General features: G+C 53.0%; 3 protein-coding genes across 10 annotated transcripts in view; 2 read left to right on the forward strand and 1 right to left on the reverse strand.

Moving 5' to 3' along the window:
• GLYR1 (glyoxylate reductase 1 homolog) overlaps positions 1 to 7,600 on the forward strand; it is a 36,426-nt gene extending 28,826 nt beyond the window's left edge. For 5 of the 8 annotated variants that reach the window (XM_057529049.1, XM_057529051.1, XM_057529052.1 and 2 more), the window contains 3 exons: positions 380 to 542; positions 861 to 1,040; positions 1,358 to 1,800. In XM_057529049.1, the coding sequence (XP_057385032.1) occupies positions 380 to 542; positions 861 to 1,040; positions 1,358 to 1,611 (597 nt within the window). In that variant the 3' untranslated portion in view covers positions 1,612 to 1,800. Of the gene's footprint in view, positions 1 to 379; positions 543 to 860; positions 1,041 to 1,357; positions 1,801 to 2,511; positions 3,010 to 5,395 lie in introns of those variants that run through there. The other 3 variants (XM_028166336.2, XM_057529047.1, XM_057529050.1) reach the window with 2 other exon arrangements.
• Positions 7,601 to 8,042: 442 nt separating this feature from the next.
• On the forward strand, positions 8,043 to 14,161 carry ROGDI (rogdi atypical leucine zipper). Its single transcript, XM_057530021.1, has 11 exons — positions 8,043 to 8,196; positions 8,273 to 8,344; positions 9,037 to 9,119; positions 9,351 to 9,405; positions 10,129 to 10,209; positions 10,989 to 11,084; positions 12,327 to 12,425; positions 12,779 to 12,892; positions 12,973 to 13,022; positions 13,135 to 13,261; positions 13,567 to 14,161. Exons 1-11 carry the CDS (start codon positions 8,125 to 8,127, stop codon positions 13,606 to 13,608), a joined length of 891 nt encoding a protein of 296 aa, XP_057386004.1. The 5' UTR covers positions 8,043 to 8,124; the 3' UTR covers positions 13,609 to 14,161.
• A 308-nt stretch (positions 14,162 to 14,469) lies between these two features.
• On the reverse strand, positions 14,470 to 14,950 carry SMIM22 (small integral membrane protein 22). The gene is made up of 3 exons (XM_007181514.2): positions 14,815 to 14,950; positions 14,652 to 14,737; positions 14,470 to 14,553 (listed from the first exon to the last, which is right to left on the reverse strand). Exons 1-3 carry the CDS (start codon positions 14,948 to 14,950, stop codon positions 14,512 to 14,514), a joined length of 264 nt encoding a protein of 87 aa, XP_007181576.2. The 3' UTR covers positions 14,470 to 14,511.
• Between the last annotated feature and the right edge of the window lie 3,582 nt (positions 14,951 to 18,532).

An 18,532-nucleotide genomic window follows, 5' to 3' on the forward strand; every position in this document is an offset into this window, starting at 1 on the left:
GGGGGTGGTGATTTGTGGCCCATGTGCCTTCTAAGGGTGGCTGAAATCAAGGTAGGACAGTGTCTGTAGGAAGTGTGGTCGACCACGCCATTGGCGTTGTCAACGTTGGTTGTAGTCTTTGGTCTTTGTGAGAAACTCCGAGTAAATGGGAGCCTGTGAGGACACCCCAGCTTCTCTCTGTCTACCGCATGTGATTCAGGCACCTGGTGGAGGACAGTCTGCTGACCCTCCCAGTGTCAGTCCAGCACCTTGGTACGGGCGTCAGCTTTGGGGCCTCGGCGTGGAGGGTCAAGTGCTCCTGCCCCAGTATGCTCCTTGCTTCCTGCCCAAGACCTTCGTGAGAGGCAAGGTCTCCAGAAGCTGTGACTTTCCTTTCCAGGTGATTGTGTCCAGGGGGGGCCGCTTTCTGGAAGCCCCGGTCTCAGGGAATCAGCAGCTATCTAATGATGGGATGTTGGTGATCTTAGCGGCCGGAGACAGGGGCTTATATGAGGACTGCAGCAGCTGCTTCCAGGCAATGGGGAAGACCTCCTTCTTTCTAGGTAACATGCCTGCCCACCTGTCGGGCCACTTCAGGCCTGGATGCTGGGTGGGCCACATCCCCTCTAGACCACCCTGATGACACCGTCAGTCCCGCACGGCCTCTCTGCCTGGGGCCCCCGTGGGAAGGTTTCCTTTGACTTGCACAGTCAGTGCCTGGAAGGAGGAAGAGCCAGAAGGGTCAGAGCCAGTTCTGTCAGGGGCAGGTGAATGGGGCCTCCTCTGGGTGTAGAGGTGGGTCCAAGCAGGGGTGAGGGTGGGCAGAAAGTCCCTCCCCACGGGATTCTTGGGACGTGACCACGATGCTTTGCCCTGGGCAGGTGAGGTTGGCAACGCAGCTAAGATGATGCTGATCGTGAACATGGTCCAGGGGAGCTTCATGGCCACCATCGCTGAGGGGCTCACCCTGGCCCAAGTGACAGGCCAGTCCCAGCAGACACTCTTGGACATCCTCAATCAGGGACAGTTGGCCAGCATCTTCCTGGACCAGAAGTGCCAAAGTAAGTTGCCTTTGGCCTCTCTTTTTGTGTTGTAGTTTTGGTTGAAGCTGGGAACTGGGTCAGGCAGATGTCACAGAACAGTGTCTTCTTCAGGGACTCATTGTGTGTGAATGATGCACCCACTCCAGTCAGTCCAGGCCCGCAGTCAGAGAGCATCCAGAGACATGGTAGATAGGATTTGGGGCTACAGGCTGGGAACTTGTCTCTTGGGTGTCCGAGGGGGAGGAAATGCTAGGTATTGACCTCTGACAGGACTCCAGGTGGTTTCTTATTTAGGATCCTTTCAGTTCTTCTGATGAATGACTTTCCCTCCTCAGATATCCTGCAAGGAAACTTTAAGCCTGATTTCTACCTGAAATACATACAGAAGGATCTCCGTCTAGCCATTGCGCTGGGTGATGCCGTCAACCATCCGACTCCTATGGCAGCTGCAGCCAATGAGGTAACAGCAGGAAGCCTCGGTGCTAGTCCCAGCAGCCCTCCTTTGTTTCCCTTGCACTCCTCCCTCTGCTTACTTTGGCTTGGCTTGGCTCTGTGTCTAACCTCTCAAGGTGGAATCTTAGGTGGTTGATTTTAGACCTTTCCTAAGTATGTTTCCTCCGAGCCATGCTTACTTTCCTGGGAGTTCTTCTTTGACCTGTGGATTATTTGTCAAATACAAATAAAAACCCTGAAGGGTTTCCTAGATACCTAATGGTTATTGATTTCTAATGTATCTCTGTGATCCAAAAAAATATACTACATATGGCTTTTAACTGTTTGCATTGATTCAGACTTGTTTTGTGGCTCAGCACATGATCTGCCTTGGTGGGTGTGCCATGTTCACTTAAGAAGACTGCGTGTTCTGCAGTTGGGTGCTGTGTTCTGCACATATCAGTTAGGTCGAGATGGTTGGTAGTATTTTTTTAGATTATCTTTACTGACCTTTTTCTCTAGTTCTTTCAATTGCTAAGAAAGGGATGTTAAAATCTCCAGCTGTGATTGTGGGATCATCTGTTTCTCCCTTTAATTCTGTCTATTCTGCTTGATGTCTTTGTTATTGGGCTCTTAGCCGTTTATGATTGTTATGTCTTCCTGATGAATTTGCTCTTTCGTTATTAAGAAATGTCCATCTTGATCTTTGTCTTGAAGTCTGTTGTCTGATTTTCATATGGCTGCTGTAGTCTTCTCATGCTTACGGTTTCCATGTGATGTATTTTTTTCCATCCATTTACTTTCAACCTTTGTTTTAAAATTGTGTCTGTTGTAGACAGTCTATAATTGGGGCTTGCATTTTTATCCATTCTGACAGTGTCTGCCTATTAATTGGGTTGTTTAGTCCTTAACATTTTTTTTGAATGACGTTTATTAAGCACCTACATAGGTACTTTTTGGAAACAGTTTTTTAGAAGTTCAGTTTTCTTATCTCAATCTGATAGAAGTATAAGCTTAAGAAAAAAAAACAGCTGAGCAATATTTGTCTTTACCATAGAATTACAATAAAAACTACATTTTGGGCTTCCCTGGTGGTGCAGTTTTTAAGAATCTGCCTGCCAATGCGGGGGGCACGGGTTCGAGCCCTGGTCCGGGAAGATCCCACATACCGCGGAGCCTCTAAGCCCGTGTGCCACAACTACTGAGCCTGTGCTCTAGAGCCCGCGAGCCACAACTACTGAAGCCCGCACGCCTAGAGCCCGTGCTCTGCAACAAGAGAAGCCACCGCAATGAGAAGCCCGCGCACCGCAAGAAAGAGTAGCCCCCGCTCGCCGCAACCAGAGAAGAGCCTGCACACAGCAACGAAGACCCAACGCAGCCAAAAAATAAAATAATAAAATAAATTTTTAAAAAACTACATTTTGTGAAACACATACATACATGAATCACACAGATTCATTTATTTTAGAGACTCTGTCTTCCAAGTGCTATAAGCTATATGCATTTTTATTCAGGTTAAATAGAGGTCTCAAGTGGCTTGTTCTATAGAGACAAAGAAGAAGTAAAAATACACAGTACTGGGGAATTCCCTGGCTGTCCAGTGGTTAGGACTCCTTGCTTCCACTGCTGGAGGCCCAGGTTCCATCCCTGGCTGGGGAACTAAGATCCCGCAAGCCACACAACGCAGCCAAAAATAAATAAATAAAAAATACACAGTACTGTTCTTTTCAGACCTGCCTTTTCATAGTTTATAATCTTCTGTCCTTGAATTCTGTGTCTCTGTCCTTCCTTCGTGTGTCTGAACATCTCAGAGTACTTGTTTCACTTCCCAGTTTGCAGTACAATTTCAGGTTCCTCCTTTCTTACATTCAGGTTCTCTCTTGGCAGTGGAATTCCTCATGTGTTATATAATTTTTCGTTGAGTTTGTAACTGTGGTTACTTCTGAAGGGTTCCATGGTGGCTTGTGTTGGGAGCACTTCTCTGTGAGGTGATTTCCACTTGCCTCTCCCCTGACTACAGGATTCGTTGGCTTGGAAACAGACATTTTGGTTAATTTCTTGATGGAGCACGGCACTTTCTGGCCACTGTTTGGAGTTCAGGATCTTGAGGTTAACTGGTCCATTAACATTTAGTCTTTGTCTTGAAGTCTATTGATATGTGGTTGGATTTAGAGCTACTCTTTTATCATTTGATTGCCATTTGTCCCCTCTGGCTTTTGTTTGTTCCTCCTTTCTTTTGGGATATCCTTTTTTTGGGATATTTGAATATATTTTAGAATTCCATTTTATCGGGACTTCCCTTGCGGTCCAGTGGTTAAGACCCCGCCCTCCCAATGCAGGAGGCCCGGGTTCAATCCCTGGTCAGGGAACTAGATCCCACATGTCGCAACGAAGATCCCGAGATCCTGTGCGCCACAACTAAGACCCAGCGCAGCCAAATAAATAAATAAATATATTTTTTAAAAATTCCATTTTATCTATTGGCTTTTTAACAGTGCATCATTTTTCTTTTGTCTTTGCTCTAAGGATTGCTATACGCATCCTTAATTTCACATCCTAGATTAGACCTCTTTACATAAAATGTAGATCCATTTACCTCTCCCTCCCTCATCCTTTAAGGCAGGGTTTCTCAACCTGGGCGCTATTGACATTTTGATGTGGGTGCTGTCCGGTGCATTGCAGGATGTTTAGCAGCATTCCTGTCCTCTACCCACTAGATGCCGGTTGCACCCCCTCAGTTCATAGAAGGTGTCTCCAGACATTACCAAATGTCACTCCAGGTGGGGAGCAAAATGACCCCAGGTTGAGAACCCCTGCTTTAGGGTACAAATGTCCTATGTGTTACATTTGTCTTTGTTTTAAACCCACCGTTGTCAGAATGTCTTGCTTTAAGTAGTCATATGTATTTTAAAGAAATTAAGAGAAAAAATAAGTTCATATTTCTCTAATTTACCATTTCCAGTGCTTTCTTTTCCTTTCTGAAGAATTTCTCTCTGGTATTGTGTTCCTTTCAGCTGGAAGAACTTGCTTTAGCATTTCCTGAATGCAGGTTTGCTGGCAATGATTAAGTTCTCTTTTATCTCAAAAGGTCTTTATTTAGTCTTCATTCTGAGTTGACAGCTACACCTGAGCTGTAGTGGACATCATGTTTAGAAAAAGAAAAAAATGCAGCCGGCCAACTGTGTGAGAGGAACCTGTGTCCAGCTGCACTTTTTCAACATGACTGGATGTTGTGCTGCCCTTGTTGAACGATGGCTTTTTAATTTTTCTCACACTCTTTCATATTCATCTAGTTCCTTTGGGGTGGCTGTTAATTGCCAAGCACCATTCTAGGCTCTGGGGACACAGGGTGCAGCCCCTTCTTTTCCTTGTAGAGCTTACATTTTAATGGAAGGAGGCACAAAGTAAGCACATAAATGTTTCAACAAGTAAGAATTGCAGAAGGTTAGAATTATGAATAAAGTGGAACAGAGTAAAGGGATGGAGGTGGCTGGGTAAAGTGGTGTAGCCGCTGCTTCAGATGGGATGGTCAGGAAAGGCCTTGGAGCTGATTGGGAAGGAGCCAGCCAATGCTGAGGGAAGGACAGGGACAGTGGCCCAGAGAATAACATGGGAAGTCCTTGGGGCAGGAAGGAACATGATTATAACTACTAACAATGCTGAGCCCTGCCTCTGAGCACTTTACATTCCTCACTCCATTAATCCTCACAATAACCCTGTTACCTTCTCCATAAAGTCAAGAAGCAGTAGTGAAGGCACAGAGAAACTGAGGCACTTTGTCCAAAGTTAGGCCAGTCAGTGGAGAATCCAGGAGTCACACCCAGACAGCCTAGACTCCAGAACCTACCTACCTAACCACATCGAGGACTGCCTCTCGGAAGCAGATCTGTGTCTCTAAGTCAGCTTTGTGGCCAGACTAAGCCCATGTCATTTTTTTCCAGGTGTACAAAAGAGCCAAGGCACTGGACCAGTCTGACAATGACATGTCTGCCGTGTACCGAGCCTATATACACTAAGCCCTTGACCCCACCCCCACCCCCCATCTTCCCTCTGACCCCCTCTTCCTCACATGGAGTTGGGGTCCTGGGACTTAACTCTGGACCAGTCCACCTGTCTCCATCTTCTTTTTTACAGACTTTGAGACTTGCCATCAGCACAGCACACAGCATCGCTCCTCCCCTGGAGGTCCTGGAGAGGGGAGGGGTGTCAGCAGGATTGGCCTGTGGGAAAGCTCTTGAGCTGGGCACCGGCCTTGGACTAGGTGGCTGTGTGTTCACACACACAAACACACACACACACACACACACACATACACACAAAACCCACCATACTGGCTCTCGCCCCAGGATAGAAGCTGCCCAGAAACTGCTGCCTGGCTTTTTTTTTTTTTTTTCCCTTCTTCCAAGCTGTCTTATCTCAAACCCCTTCCAGTTGAGGAACTAGAATCAGCAGTGAGAAGTGGAAGCTTTCCCACTGCTTCCCTCACAACGAAGAGGCTGTGGTTCTGTCCACTGTCCCCCACTGGATCCCACGCAGGGAGAGGCTCTGGGCCAAGATGAGCCAGCAGACTGTAAATGGAGGGTCCCATGGGCCCTCCCACCTCAGGTGACCAGCTGATGAGGATTGTCATGTTTAAGCTACCAATGTGCAACCAACTCTCCATAAATGCCTTTGTGAGCTGAAAAGGGATTGGCAGAGTCAAGCGAAGACAGGGCTCTGGCTTTCCAGGGAAAGCAGCAAACAGCCTGCCCCTAGGTGAGCTTCATAGAAGCCCTCTCTCCTCGCTGCTGTTCAGCACCTGCCCAGAAGTCACCGCGACTGTGGAGCCTGGGCTGGGATCAGACTTCCTTGCTTTGGTGTAAGGGTGCTCACTCCTCACCAGGCTGTTGTAGTATTTGGATTTGCATTCCAGTCCTTGGGAAGGGGGTCCTGAGGGTCACCACTGAGGATTGAAGAGGGAAGGAGTATGGGGTTCCTTCCTGTTTCCGTTATGCCACAGACCCTTCACCTGGTTCTGAAGAGCCATTCTGACCCACATCCCCTCACAGCAGTCCCACCTTCTCCAGCCCATCCCTGCACAAGTCCCCTGCATGCCCACCTCTCTCCATTCTCCTTCCCTCCCCCTTTTCCTCTCATGGAGACAGTATTGCTTTCTGTCTCTTCCTTCTTTGGTCCAGACCCAACCTGACCAACGATGACCATTTCTTAGGCTCAGCTCTTGAAACAGGAATGAGTGTCTGCACTTAAGCCAGCAGCTTGGTTTTCGGTGCTTTCAGGGTCCTGGGGTCTGTCGGGAGGGAAGAGGAGAACTAGGCCTGACTGAACCAGAGCTACCTGACCCTCAAGAGGCAGATCTAAGACATCCTCGAGACACTAGCATTTCTCCTTGGATAGGGGACCAGAGGGGCTTAGAATGTGGCATAAGAACAAGGAGAAGTTACCTAAAGGATGTCAGTGTTTTCTCCCTCTGCATGGGTTGGATTTTCCAAAGTCACACTGCAAAAGGTCAGCAATTATAGTGAATATGTGATGATAAACATAACGAGGTGCCCACGCTGTTGTGGGGCCCCTCCCCCTCACAGGCTTGGCCCTTTTCCACTGATCAGAACCCAGGTCAGGGGATCTCAGAAGACATGGGTGGAAGGCAGGGGAGATGCCCGTGGTTTTTGGCACAGTTGTTAATTTCACTGGGATTTTGAATTCTGTCTGAACACAAAGCCTGTTCTAGTCCTAGTCGGACACGGGGGGGTGGGGGTGGGGGAAGATGCTGTAATGAAACTGGTTAGTCAATGTTGTCTTAATATTGTTGACAATTCTGTAAAGTTCCTTTTTATGAATATTTGTTTAAGCTATTTCACCTTTGTTTTGAAATCCTTCCCTTTTAAGGAGAAAATGTGACACTTGTGAAAAAGTTTGTAAGAAAGCCCCTCCTCCACCACCCTTTTTTTTTTCCTTTAAACCTCCTTTAAATGACAAATCTAGGTAATTAAGGTTGTGAATTTTTATTTTTGCTTTGTTTTTAATGAACATTTGTCTTTCATAATAGGATTGTGTGATAATGTTTAAATGGCAAAAACAAAACATGATTTTGTGCAATTAACAAAAAGCTACTGCAAGCAAAATAAAAACGTTTCTTGGTAACACAACTGTGACCTTGGCGGTGGTCTGCGCCCAGACATGGAGCGCCGTGCGGTGGTGGGAGGGGTGGGGCCAGGCGTGGAGCGGAGCGGCGGCCTCTTCTGCACGGCGATGGGACTGTAGGGTCCGCGCGTTAGTCCCTCTCGGACCGACGGAACTAGTGGGCCGGAGGCGAGATCGGGCGGAAACAAGGTGCCCCGTCGGCCAATCGCCGGGCGCGGCGAGAGCAAGCTATCGGGCCGGCCAATCGGTGAGTGCGCACGGAGCAGGGCGCCCTATCAGGGCCGAGAAGGGGCGGGACGAGCAGCCCTGGCGCTCCGGCCCGAGAGTAGCGATGGATACGGCTCCGGAGTACTCAGCGCCCGCGGCTGGTGAGGGCGGTGTCCGGGGTGAGCCGGAGCGGGCGGGTTCCGGGGCGTTCACAGTGTCGCGAGCTGGAGGCGGGGCGGGCGCCCGTGCAGCCAATCGGCGGCGAGGGGGGTGGGCCCGGGCGCGACGGAGGACTGAGCTGGGAGCGGACGGCGGGCCGGTGATGGTCGCTGGGCAGCGAGCGGCGGCGATGGCGACCGTGATGGCAGCGACGGCGGCGGAGCGGGCGGTGCTGGTGAGGCGCGCGGGCGGGGCGGGGTGGGGCGGGGGGCGGCGGGCCCGGGCGGCTGACTGCGGGCCTGTCCCCGCAGGAGGAGGAGTTTCGCTGGCTATTGCATGACGAGGTGCACGCCGTGCTGAGGCAGCTGCAGGACATCCTCAAGGTAACGCGCCTTGAGGGCCTGTGCGGGCGCCCACCCTCCCTACCCTCCCCCAGCGCGGCTCCTTCCCCGGCCTCCCGCGGCTGCCGCCCGAGCGCCGACTGTGTACGCGACGCGCCGTGTTCAGACCAGGCCCTGCCTTCAGAGGACTTAGAGTCTAGCCGGGGGGCAGTAGCAGATAATTACCCAATCCACAAGCAGCCCTGTGAGCGCGGCGGGCCTGGATTGAGCCCGGGGGTCGGAGAAGGCCTCCTTTGAAATTGACATTTAACCTCAGATCTGGACCCAGCATTTTGACCTCAGCCAAGTACTCGATCTTTCTGGGCCTTCCCTTTGCAAAAAGAAGATACTAGTACCGGCCTCAGGGCTGTTGTGATAAAAAAAAAAGACCATAGAATCACAAAAAAATGTCCAGGCAGTGCCTAGTAAAGCCAAAATTGCGGGTTGCCATGACTACTGTCTCCCCTGACTTTGCTCCCCACTTCCGAACCTTACCCAAGCCGGGAGGGTATCTCTCGGTTCTCTCTCCCGGGTTGGGCACACAGTAAGCTCCCAGGGAGTGTGGAAAGAGCAGGTATCGGCTCAGGTAGGACCTGAAACTCAGGCTGTGGGGGAGGGGCCCTGGGAGTGGGGCTTCTGGACACATGGCTAGGCTGGGGTGGGTGAACTCTACCCCACTCCCCTCTGCCCCGCAGGAGGCCTCTCTCCGTTTCACTCTGCCGGGCTCAGGCACCGAGGGGCCCACAAAGCAGGAGAACTTCATCCTGGGCAGCTGTGGGTGAGCCTGGGCTGGGTTGGGGAGTGGGCTCTTGGGGAGGGGGGACACTTGGGATACCCTCTAGGACAGGTGGCACGGCCTTGCCCTGCAGACTGATTTCAGCTCCAACGTCCAGAGGGTATGCAGTGGGACAGGCTGGACCATCCTGTGACAGCCAGGGACAGCCTGTTGGGAGGATGGGGTGGTGGGAGGGGCAGCTGCAGGCGCTTCTCTGACCCCCACGTGTTGTAGCACAGACCAGGTGAAGGGCGTGCTGACTCTGCAAGGGGATGCACTGAGCCAGGCGGTGAGTCTCCCGGCCCCTCTCCCCTTCCCATGCTGCCACAGGACCCAGTGGGGAAAAGCGTGGGGCCTCCTGCTTATCCCAGCTCTGCCGCCAGCCAGCTGTGTGACTCTGGGCAGGATCCTTGACCTCTCTGGGCCTCAGTTTTCTTGTTTGTAAAATGACACCCTCCCTAACCCGCTCATGAGATTGGTGTGTGGCTTCAGTGACAGGTGCAGGAAGGGGGGAGGAATGCTTTGCACACAGCGCTACCCAGCCCTACCTGGATTCTGGGCCCCAGGAAGCGTGGGCATTGGCAGGATTAGGCTAGCCCCAGATCAAAGTGCAATCAGCCAACATCTGAGCTCCAGCTGCACTTGACCCTGTGGCAGGTGCCAAGGCCTGGGGGAAGGTCCCTCTCCTCGGGTGGGCGTTCCGTCCCTTGGCATGTACACATGTTCCCCGTTTGCCCACAACTACACGCCTCCTCCCAGACAAAGCCGCCTTCCCCTTTCTTGGCTCTTTTCCCTTTCACTTCTCTGTGGTTCCTCTTGGGCCTGAGTTCCTGTTTCCTGACCTCCCTGTTCACTCCCCAAATGGCCAGGGTGTTGAGAGGCCCTCTGCCCCATGGAGTGGCTGTGGCCTGAGCCACCGTACACACCCCGTTTCTGCCCCCGGCTCAAGGGCTGAGTGGCCAAAAGCAGGAGGGCATCCTTCTGCCCAGCTTATCCCGCTCTTGCCCATCAGGACGTGAACCTGAAGATGCCCAGGAACAACCAGCTGCTGCACTTTGCCTTCAGGGAGGACAAGCAGTGGAAGCTGCAGCAGGTAACCGGGCCCTTCCCCGGCCAGGGCTCAGGGGCGCAAGGGCAGGCAGGGGCAGTCCCTTGCAGCGCTGAGGCCTCCTGGGCTGGCCACTGTGGGGACCTGCAGCCGCAGCAGGCTTGGGAAGGTGTTTCCTAGCAGCACAGCTGTGGTGGGCAGTGCCTGGTCTCCTAGTCTGTCTTATGTGTAGGCCCCCAGCCCAGCGGGAGCCACAGGGATGCCCTGAACAAGTCACTCCCTGCCCAGAGCTTCCAGGGGCTTCCGCTGGCTCTTGGAGACCAAGTCCATGCTTCCTAACAACACCTATGTGATTGGGCCTGGCTTCTGCCCCCTCCCTCTCTCCTCTCACTGGTCACCAGCTGTTTCCACCTCAGGGCCTTTGCTCGGGCTTGTTCCTCTGCCTGGAGCCCACTCCCTCAGCTTTTCTCATCACACGAGCATCAGCTCAAGAGTCGCTTCCCTGGAGCCTCCCCCTCACCGCCCTCATCACCCTGTTTGTTTCCTTGTGCAAGTTGCACAGTCTGTTACCTTGTGCCTTTACTCTATTACCCTCTGTCCTCCTTTGGAAAGTGAGCCACATGAGGCCAGGGACCAAGCCTGACTCACAGCACGCAGCCAGGGCCTGGCCCGCAGGCGGCACCCACCCTGCCCCTCCTAGGAGGATAGGCCCTCAGGGTGGGGGCCCATAGGCTGGGGCCCCCAGGGACCGTGGCTGCTGTGAAGCTGGCTCCTCTCCCTGCCGAGGCCCAGGCCACTAACCGCTCATTGGGTGCTGTTTTTAGATCCAAGACGCCAGGAACCACGTGAGCCAAGCCATTTACCTCCTTGCCAACCGGGACGAGAGCTACCAGTTCAGGACAGGAGCAGAGGTCCTCAAGGTGAGCTTCCCGCAGGGATGGGAGAGCCAGGTTCCCTGACCTCTGACTGGGCCCCTGGAAAGCTCTGCCCCCACATTCTCAGGTGTAGCCGATGGTTGACCCTTCACCTCTCAGTGTATACATGTCCATCCAGCCACAGTTGAAAGGCTCACAGCCCAGGCTCCAGAAACAGACCTGGGCTCTGATCCCAGGGCCCCCACTATGAGCTGTGCAACCTCAAGTCACTTACTTAGCCACTCTGTGCCTCAGTAGCCTCACCTGTAAAAGGGGGACAAGCTGTAGTGACTGCCAGTCGTGATGATGCAGGTAAAGTGGTCTCTAGTAAGCCCTTGGTAAACAGTAGCTACAGGTTTTAGTACCAGCAACAGAAAAACTTTTGTAATTAACAAAATGAATTCATGTGCTGTGGAGGGACAAGATGAAGCTCAGATGCCCTGAGTTCATGCTTTAGCTCTGCCCCTGACTTGCTGTGTGTCCTCAGGTGGTTCACCTATCCTCTCTGGACCTCATGAAAATTTGAAACCAGATGGGCTAAGGTCTCTCTCAGAACTGTGACTGCCCTCTGGGGTGTAATGTGCAGCCCCCATGCCTCCACCCAGTAATTCTGCCTTTCCCTGGAGCCATGTGACCCCAGCGCCATGGCAACAGCTGGATGAATAGCTGGAAGCAGTGGAAGCTGGGGCTCTGAGTTCGAGCCAAAGCTTTGCTCCTTGGCAAAGGGAGGGGATGAGTGCAGATGGTTCCACCGTTCCCTAGCTGTGTGACCTTAACCCTTTGGAGCTTCAGTTTCCTCACCTGTGAAAATGGGGCTGGTGTCCACCATAAGGCCTCAACTTAGCCATCCCATTTCTTCCTTGAGGAAGCCCTCCCTGGCCCCTTGCACCCAAGCTGAATTAGGATCCCTTCTTCTAAGCTCCTTCATTGCCTGTACTCTCATCCACAACGCCCTCATGCCCCTGGGACTAACTTCTGGGATCTTCTGTTCCCCATTGGACCAATACCCAGGATCCCATGCAGTAGAACCTTCTGTCCTGCCCCTGACCCCCAGCTGGAGCCCAATTACCTGCATCTTTAACAAGCCTCCTGCTGCAGGGGTTCGGGCCCTGAGACTGTGACCCTCCAGGGAAGGAGCTAGGAGCTACCATAACTTTGTTGCTACTGATACGGGGGTGGGGAGGGGGATGGGATCAGGACCAGGCCCCGCTGCCCTAACAGCAGCTATGACCAGCCCCCTTCTCCCAGCTGATGGATGCCGTGATGCTGCAGCTGACCAGAGCCCGAAACCGGCTCACCACTCCAGCCACCCTCACTCTGCCTGAGATCGCTGCCAGCGGGCTTACGGTCAGTGGTGCCTCAGGCTGGCCCCTGCTCCAGGAGAGGCGGTCCCCACAGAGGGGCCCAGCTCGCACCCGGGAGGGACACAGGGGTGCCAGGAGGTCCTGCAAGCCCCAAATTGTCGACAGAGTCCTATGTGCAGTTTTCTGGGATGGAGTCCTTGGCTTCCATTCTGCATCCCCCAGATATGTACCCCCCTGATCTGGATCAGTGGGTCCCAAGCCCAGTGGTGCAGGAAGCTAGCTGGGGTACCTGAGAAGACTCTGGAAGCCCCAGTCCATGGGATGGGGACTGGGAGTCCCCCAGGGTGGTTGGAGGGGCGGGCGTGGGATGTGCCTGCCCGGCCCCCCTCCCCACAGCGGATGTTCGCCCCTGCCCTGCCTTCTGACCTGCTGGTCAACGTCTACATCAACCTCAACAAGCTCTGCCTCACCGTGTACCAGCTGCATGCCCTGCAGCCCAATTCCACCAAGGTGAGCACCCCGCCCCCCCCACCCCACCCCTGCCCGCCCCAGGCCCCAGGCCTGATCCAGTCTGATGTTCTTCTGCCTAGAACTTCCGCCCAGCCGGAGGTGCCGTGCTTCACAGCCCTGGGGCCATGTTGTAAGTACGCTGCCTGGGAGAGGTCCCTGGAGCACCCTCGCACATCTGCAACTCAGGGGATGGGGTCCTGGCCGGCTGAACTGCCCTCAGGGACACTCCCATCTCCCCGCAGCGAGTGGGGTGCACAGCGTCTGGAGGTGAGCCACGTGCACAAGGTGGAGTGTGTGATCCCGTGGCTGAACGACGCCCTCGTCTTCTTCACCGTCTCCCTGCAGCTCTGCCAGCAGCTCAAGGATAAGGTGGGGACATGGGGGGTCAGGGCCGGGCTGGGCCTCACGCAGATTAGGCCAGCCAAACAGCAGGTTGTTTAGCCCCTTCTTTTTTTGGGCGGCACATCTCTAAAGCGCCCCCTAACCTTAAGATCTGTCGTACCCTCTGCACACCCCAAACGTTGGCCATGGTGTTGCTTGGCAACAGTATCCTTTTCCTGACACATGGCCCTTGGATGACCTTCAAATCTCGCCTGGGTCACAGAGGGTGCAGCAGGGGCCAGATCCCCTAGCACCACCACTCACCATGTCCCCCCATCTCCCTCCTTCCCCAGATCTCCGTGTTCTCCAGCTACTGGAGCTACAGGCCTTTCTGAACAGAGCACCCAAGAGCCTGTCTCCCTGGGAATGGCCCCTGCCCAAGGAGTCCCTGTTCCCCACCCCCACCCCCCCCCACACACACACACCTACACACACAAAGTGCCGGCCAGAGCTCGGCACTGCAGCCTATTTATTTCTCTCTTCACCCTGCCCTGCCTGTCAACACTGGACACACTGGGAGGAAGGAACACTGGCCACTGGCGTGCTTTTTGTTTTGAATGGGGGAGGTCAGGAAGGCGGGGCTTCGAGGTAGCCTATAGTCCAAGCCCTGCCTTCCCCCCAAGGCAGGAACCTTTGGACTCTGGCTGGGGCCAGGCCCAGGGCTCTCCTTCCTCCCCTCTTCGCAGCCTGTCGAGCTCCTCCAGGATGGCAAGGGGCAGCCACACACCCCCTCCCACTGGAGCCTGAGGGGTGGGTGGTGGCCCTAAGCTCTGAGTTGGGAGGGAAGGACAGAAGCTACCCACCACGAGCTGTAGTGCCCTTGACTGTGTTCGCTTGGCAACCCTGACGGGGCCTTCAAGAAATAAAAACCATCCGACTTTGCCTGGAGCCCTTCTGTCTGTCTGTCTGTCTGAGTAGGGACCTGTCCAGGGGTCCCTGATAGTCAGGAGCTGGGCCGAGTACCCAGTGACTGAACCCCTGGCCTCCGAGGGGCCGAATGGGATGGTGAATGGGCAGCGGCTGGGTGGCTGCAGCACGTCACCCGAGGTCTCCTGGTGACAGTCATGCCATCTGAAGGCTGTGAGGGACACAGGGGTCATCTGGATGAAGCAGTGGGGGCCTACACTGCCCACCCTGACGGGAGGTTCAGAATACACTCCAGACTCAGGTTTTGGCTGAACAAGGCGTTGTTATTGCTGCCCAGCAGGACAAAGGCAGGGGAGCAAGGACTCTCCGCATTAAGGCTCCAGGGCAAGGTTATCAAATCCCACGGAGTGTTTCTGCAAGAGAGGCACAGAGGGGCTGGTGGCTTCACTCCTCGGTCCCCGGCCCGCCCCACCGCCACCTTCTCGGCCTGGCCCTGGTGCTCCGGGCTCACCTTCCGGGACCTGGAGGAGCGGCTTTGGCAGCAGCCACAGCAGCAGCAATGGATGCAGACGGCCAGCAGCAGGAGCGCCACGACGCCTGCGGGCAGGGTGGGTATCCAGATATGGCCCTCGGCCTGGGAGGCTGCCGGGGGCCAGAGGCCAAGCCACACTCACCGAGGAAGACGAGGAAGATGATGAAGGCACCGGTGTCCCACTTGGACTGGAACAGCTGGTGGCTCCACAGTTTCCCCAGCACTTGCTGGGCTGTGGCGCTCAGCTCCTGCTCCACATCCTCCGTTAACGAGGCCATCTCAGCTGGATGGTCCTGGGTACCACCTGCTCCAGCCCCCCAGAGGGCCACCTCAGAACCCTGGGCTCCTCTGGGGCTGCCGCATCCCTGCCCTCCCACACCACCCCTCTTGGCCCCAGCCCCTACCCCAGCCTCGCTTCCACTTCTCTCCTGGCCCTGGCCTGAGCAAGCCCCTCCCCGCCCACTCCCCCCAGGAGCCCCACCCGTGGGCCCCCACCTGCCTTGGAAATCTCCCAGCCAAGCAGGTACTAGGTCCTGGGAATACAGACTACTTCCTGCTTCCGGGTCCACACCACCTGAGGCCTTGGCAACCAGCCCCGCCCCCCACCAGTCCCCCAGGGCCCGTGGGGGTGCTGACGGAGCTCCGGTGAGGGCGGGGCCTGTGCCCCGCAGGTGTACTTACTGCCTCCCAACCTCAGCAGGTGCGGCGGAAGGAGGAGGCCACAGGCCTCTTGGCCTCTTCATTCCAGGGATTTTTCACTTTTTCTCAATAGATCAGACAGCCAACCTGGAACACAGCAGACACTCAGCCGCTGTTGACTTCATGAATGAAGAAAAGACAGAAGAAAAATGGTGGCAGGTTGGAGGGAGGGAGGTGAAAAAGAAGAAAGGAGGGGAGGGGAGGGAGAAGTTTCTGTACCACCGCCCTTGCCTGGGCAGCGACTGTGTGCCTGGCAGCGCAGCAGCAGCCTTTGGGGTCCTTCTCTATTCTAATCCTCACAGTGACCCTTGTGAGACGATGGTTATGGTCGCTCAAATGAGCTCTCTCCCCAGAACTTGGAGCCGGGGGCCCCTGACACAGCACCTGGAGCTGCCTCGCCTCCCCCCTTCCCCCCAGAGCAGGGCCCAGGCCTGCTAGGCCCTTGGGACCGGCTGTAAATCAGGTGGACACACCTCCTTGTCCTTGTGGGGCTTACGGTCTCGCTGGGAAAACATGTTGGCTAATGTTAGGCTCTGTGCCTGACGCTATACAGGCACACTTTTCTTTACTGCACTTCACAGATGTTGCGTTTTTGATAAATTTAAGGTTTGTGGAACCTTGAGTTGAGCAAGTCTATCGGTACCATTTTCCAGCAGCATTTGGAAGCTTTTTCATTTTTATTATATCTGTTATGGCAATCTGTGAGTGGTGATCTTTGATGTTATTATTGTAATTATTTTGGCAATTTTTAGCAAAGTATTTTTTAGTCAAGGTACGTACGTTGTCTTTTTTAGATACAATGCTATTGCCCACTTAATAGACTACAATATAGTGTAAACAACTTTTACATGCACTGGGAAAGCCATGTGACTCACTTTTTTGCAATATTCGCTTTATTGTGGCGGTCTGGAACTGTACCCACAATATCCCTGAAGGATGCGTGTACATACATACCTCCTGTATTCCTCATGGCAATCCTAAAGTGGGTATTATTGCCATTCCCATTTTACAGATGTGAAAACTGAGGCCTTGAGAAGTTTAGCAACTAGCTCAGGTCACACATGTATTCATTTCCTGTTCTTGCTATAACATACTACCACAAACTTAGTGGCTTAAAACAATGCAAGTTTATTATCTTACAGTTCTGGAGGTCAGAGTCTAAAATGAGTGGGCAGGGCTGTGTTCCTCCTGAAAGTCCTAGGGGAGAATCAATTCCTCGGCTTTTTTTTTTTCTTTTAATTTTTTTAATTTATTTATTTTTGGCTGCATTGGGTTTTCGCTGCTGCGCGCAGGCTTTCTCCAGTTGCAGCAAGCGGGGGCTACTCTTCGTTGTGGTACGTGGGCTTCTCATTGCAGTGGCTTTTCTTGTTGCGTAGCACGGGCTCTAGGCGCGCTGGTTTCAGTAATTGTGGCACTCGGGCTCAGCAGTTGTGGCTTGCGGGCTCTAGAGCGCGGGCTCAGTAGTTGTGGCGCACGGGCTTAGTTGCTCCACGGTACGTGGGATCTTCCCGGACCAGGGATCGAACCCGTGTTCCCTGCATTGGCAGGCAGATTCTTTTTTTTTTTTTTTTAACATCTTTATTGGAGTATAATTGCTTTACATTGTTGTGCTAGTCTCTGCTGTACAACAAAGTGAATCAGCCACACGCATACTTATAGCCCCATATCCCCTCCGTCTTGCGTCTCCCTCCCACCTTCCCTATCCCACCCCTCTAGGTGGTCACAAAGCACCGAGCTGATCTCCCTGTGCTATGGGGCTGCTTCCCACTAGCTATCTGTTTTACATTTGGTAGTGTATATATGTCAGTGCTACTCTCTCACTTTGTCCCAGCTTACCCTTCCCCCTCCCAATGTCCTTAAGTCTACTCTCTACATCTGCGTCTTTACTCCTGTCCTGCCCCTAGGTTCTTCAGAACCTTTTTTTTTTTAGATTCCATATATATGTGTTAGCATACGGTATTTGTTTTTCCCTTTCTGACTTACTTCACTCTGTATGACAGATTGTACGTCCATCCATCTCACTACAAATAACTCAATTTCATTTCTTTTTATGGCTGAGTAATAGTCCATTGTATATATGTGGTAGGCAGATGCTTAACCACTGTGCCGCCAGGGAAGTCCCAGTTCCTCGGCTTTTCCAGCTTCTAGTGGCCACACACCCACATTCCTTCGTTCATGCCCCACCCCCATCACTTCCACTTCTGCTTCCATCCTCACACCTTCTCTGGCTCTGCTCTTCCTGCCTCCCTCTTATAAGGACCCCTGTGATTACACTGGCCCACAGGATAATCTCCCCATCAGAATCCTTAATCACATCTGCAAAGTCCCTTTTGCCACATAAGGTAACATATTCACAGGTTCCCGGGGATTCGGATGGGAACTCTTTGCACACCATGATTCTTCCATCCACACCTAGTGAGCAGAGAAGTCAGAACTGGAACCCAGGCATCAGATCCCAGAGCCCTTGACCACCATGTAATACAGTCTCCTGTGCTGGGATCCCCATCTTACACCCTCCATCCCCTCCATCCTGTTCTGAGATCTCAGATTCCTGTTGCCCAGGGAGGGTAACTTTGAAATGACTGTTCTATTGCAAAAGGGGGTAGGGACGCAGCCACTGGGGAAAACGGTCCCTTGAAAAGGTATGCATAGTGTTATCATAAGACCCAACGATTCCACTCCTAGATATATATACCCAAGAGATTAAATCATGTCCACACCGAAATTTGTACACAAATGTTCACAGCAGCAGTTTTCATAATAGCCAAAAAGTGGAAACACCCCAAAATATCCACAAACTGATGAATGAATAAACACATTATGGTCTCTCCATGTGGTGGAATATTATTCAGCCATGAAAAGGAACAAAGCACCGACATATGCTACAAAGTGGATGAACCTTGAAAACATGATGCTCAGTGAAAGAAGGACAAAAGGCCACATAGTATGTGACTCCGTTTATATGAAATGTCCAGAATAGTCAAATCCATAGAGACAGAAAGTAGTGTTTGCCAGGGGCAGGGGGATGGGGATAGGGTGCTTAGTGGTAATGGAATTTCCTTTAGAGGTGATGAACATGTCTTGGAACTAGGTATCGGTGGTAGATTTGCAACATTGTGAACGTATCAATACTAAATGCCACTGATCTGTTCACATTAAAA

The sequence above is a fragment of the Balaenoptera acutorostrata genome, chromosome 15 (assembly GCF_949987535.1).
Source record: "Balaenoptera acutorostrata chromosome 15, mBalAcu1.1, whole genome shotgun sequence".
Classification (NCBI taxonomy): domain Eukaryota; kingdom Metazoa; phylum Chordata; class Mammalia; order Artiodactyla; family Balaenopteridae; genus Balaenoptera; species Balaenoptera acutorostrata.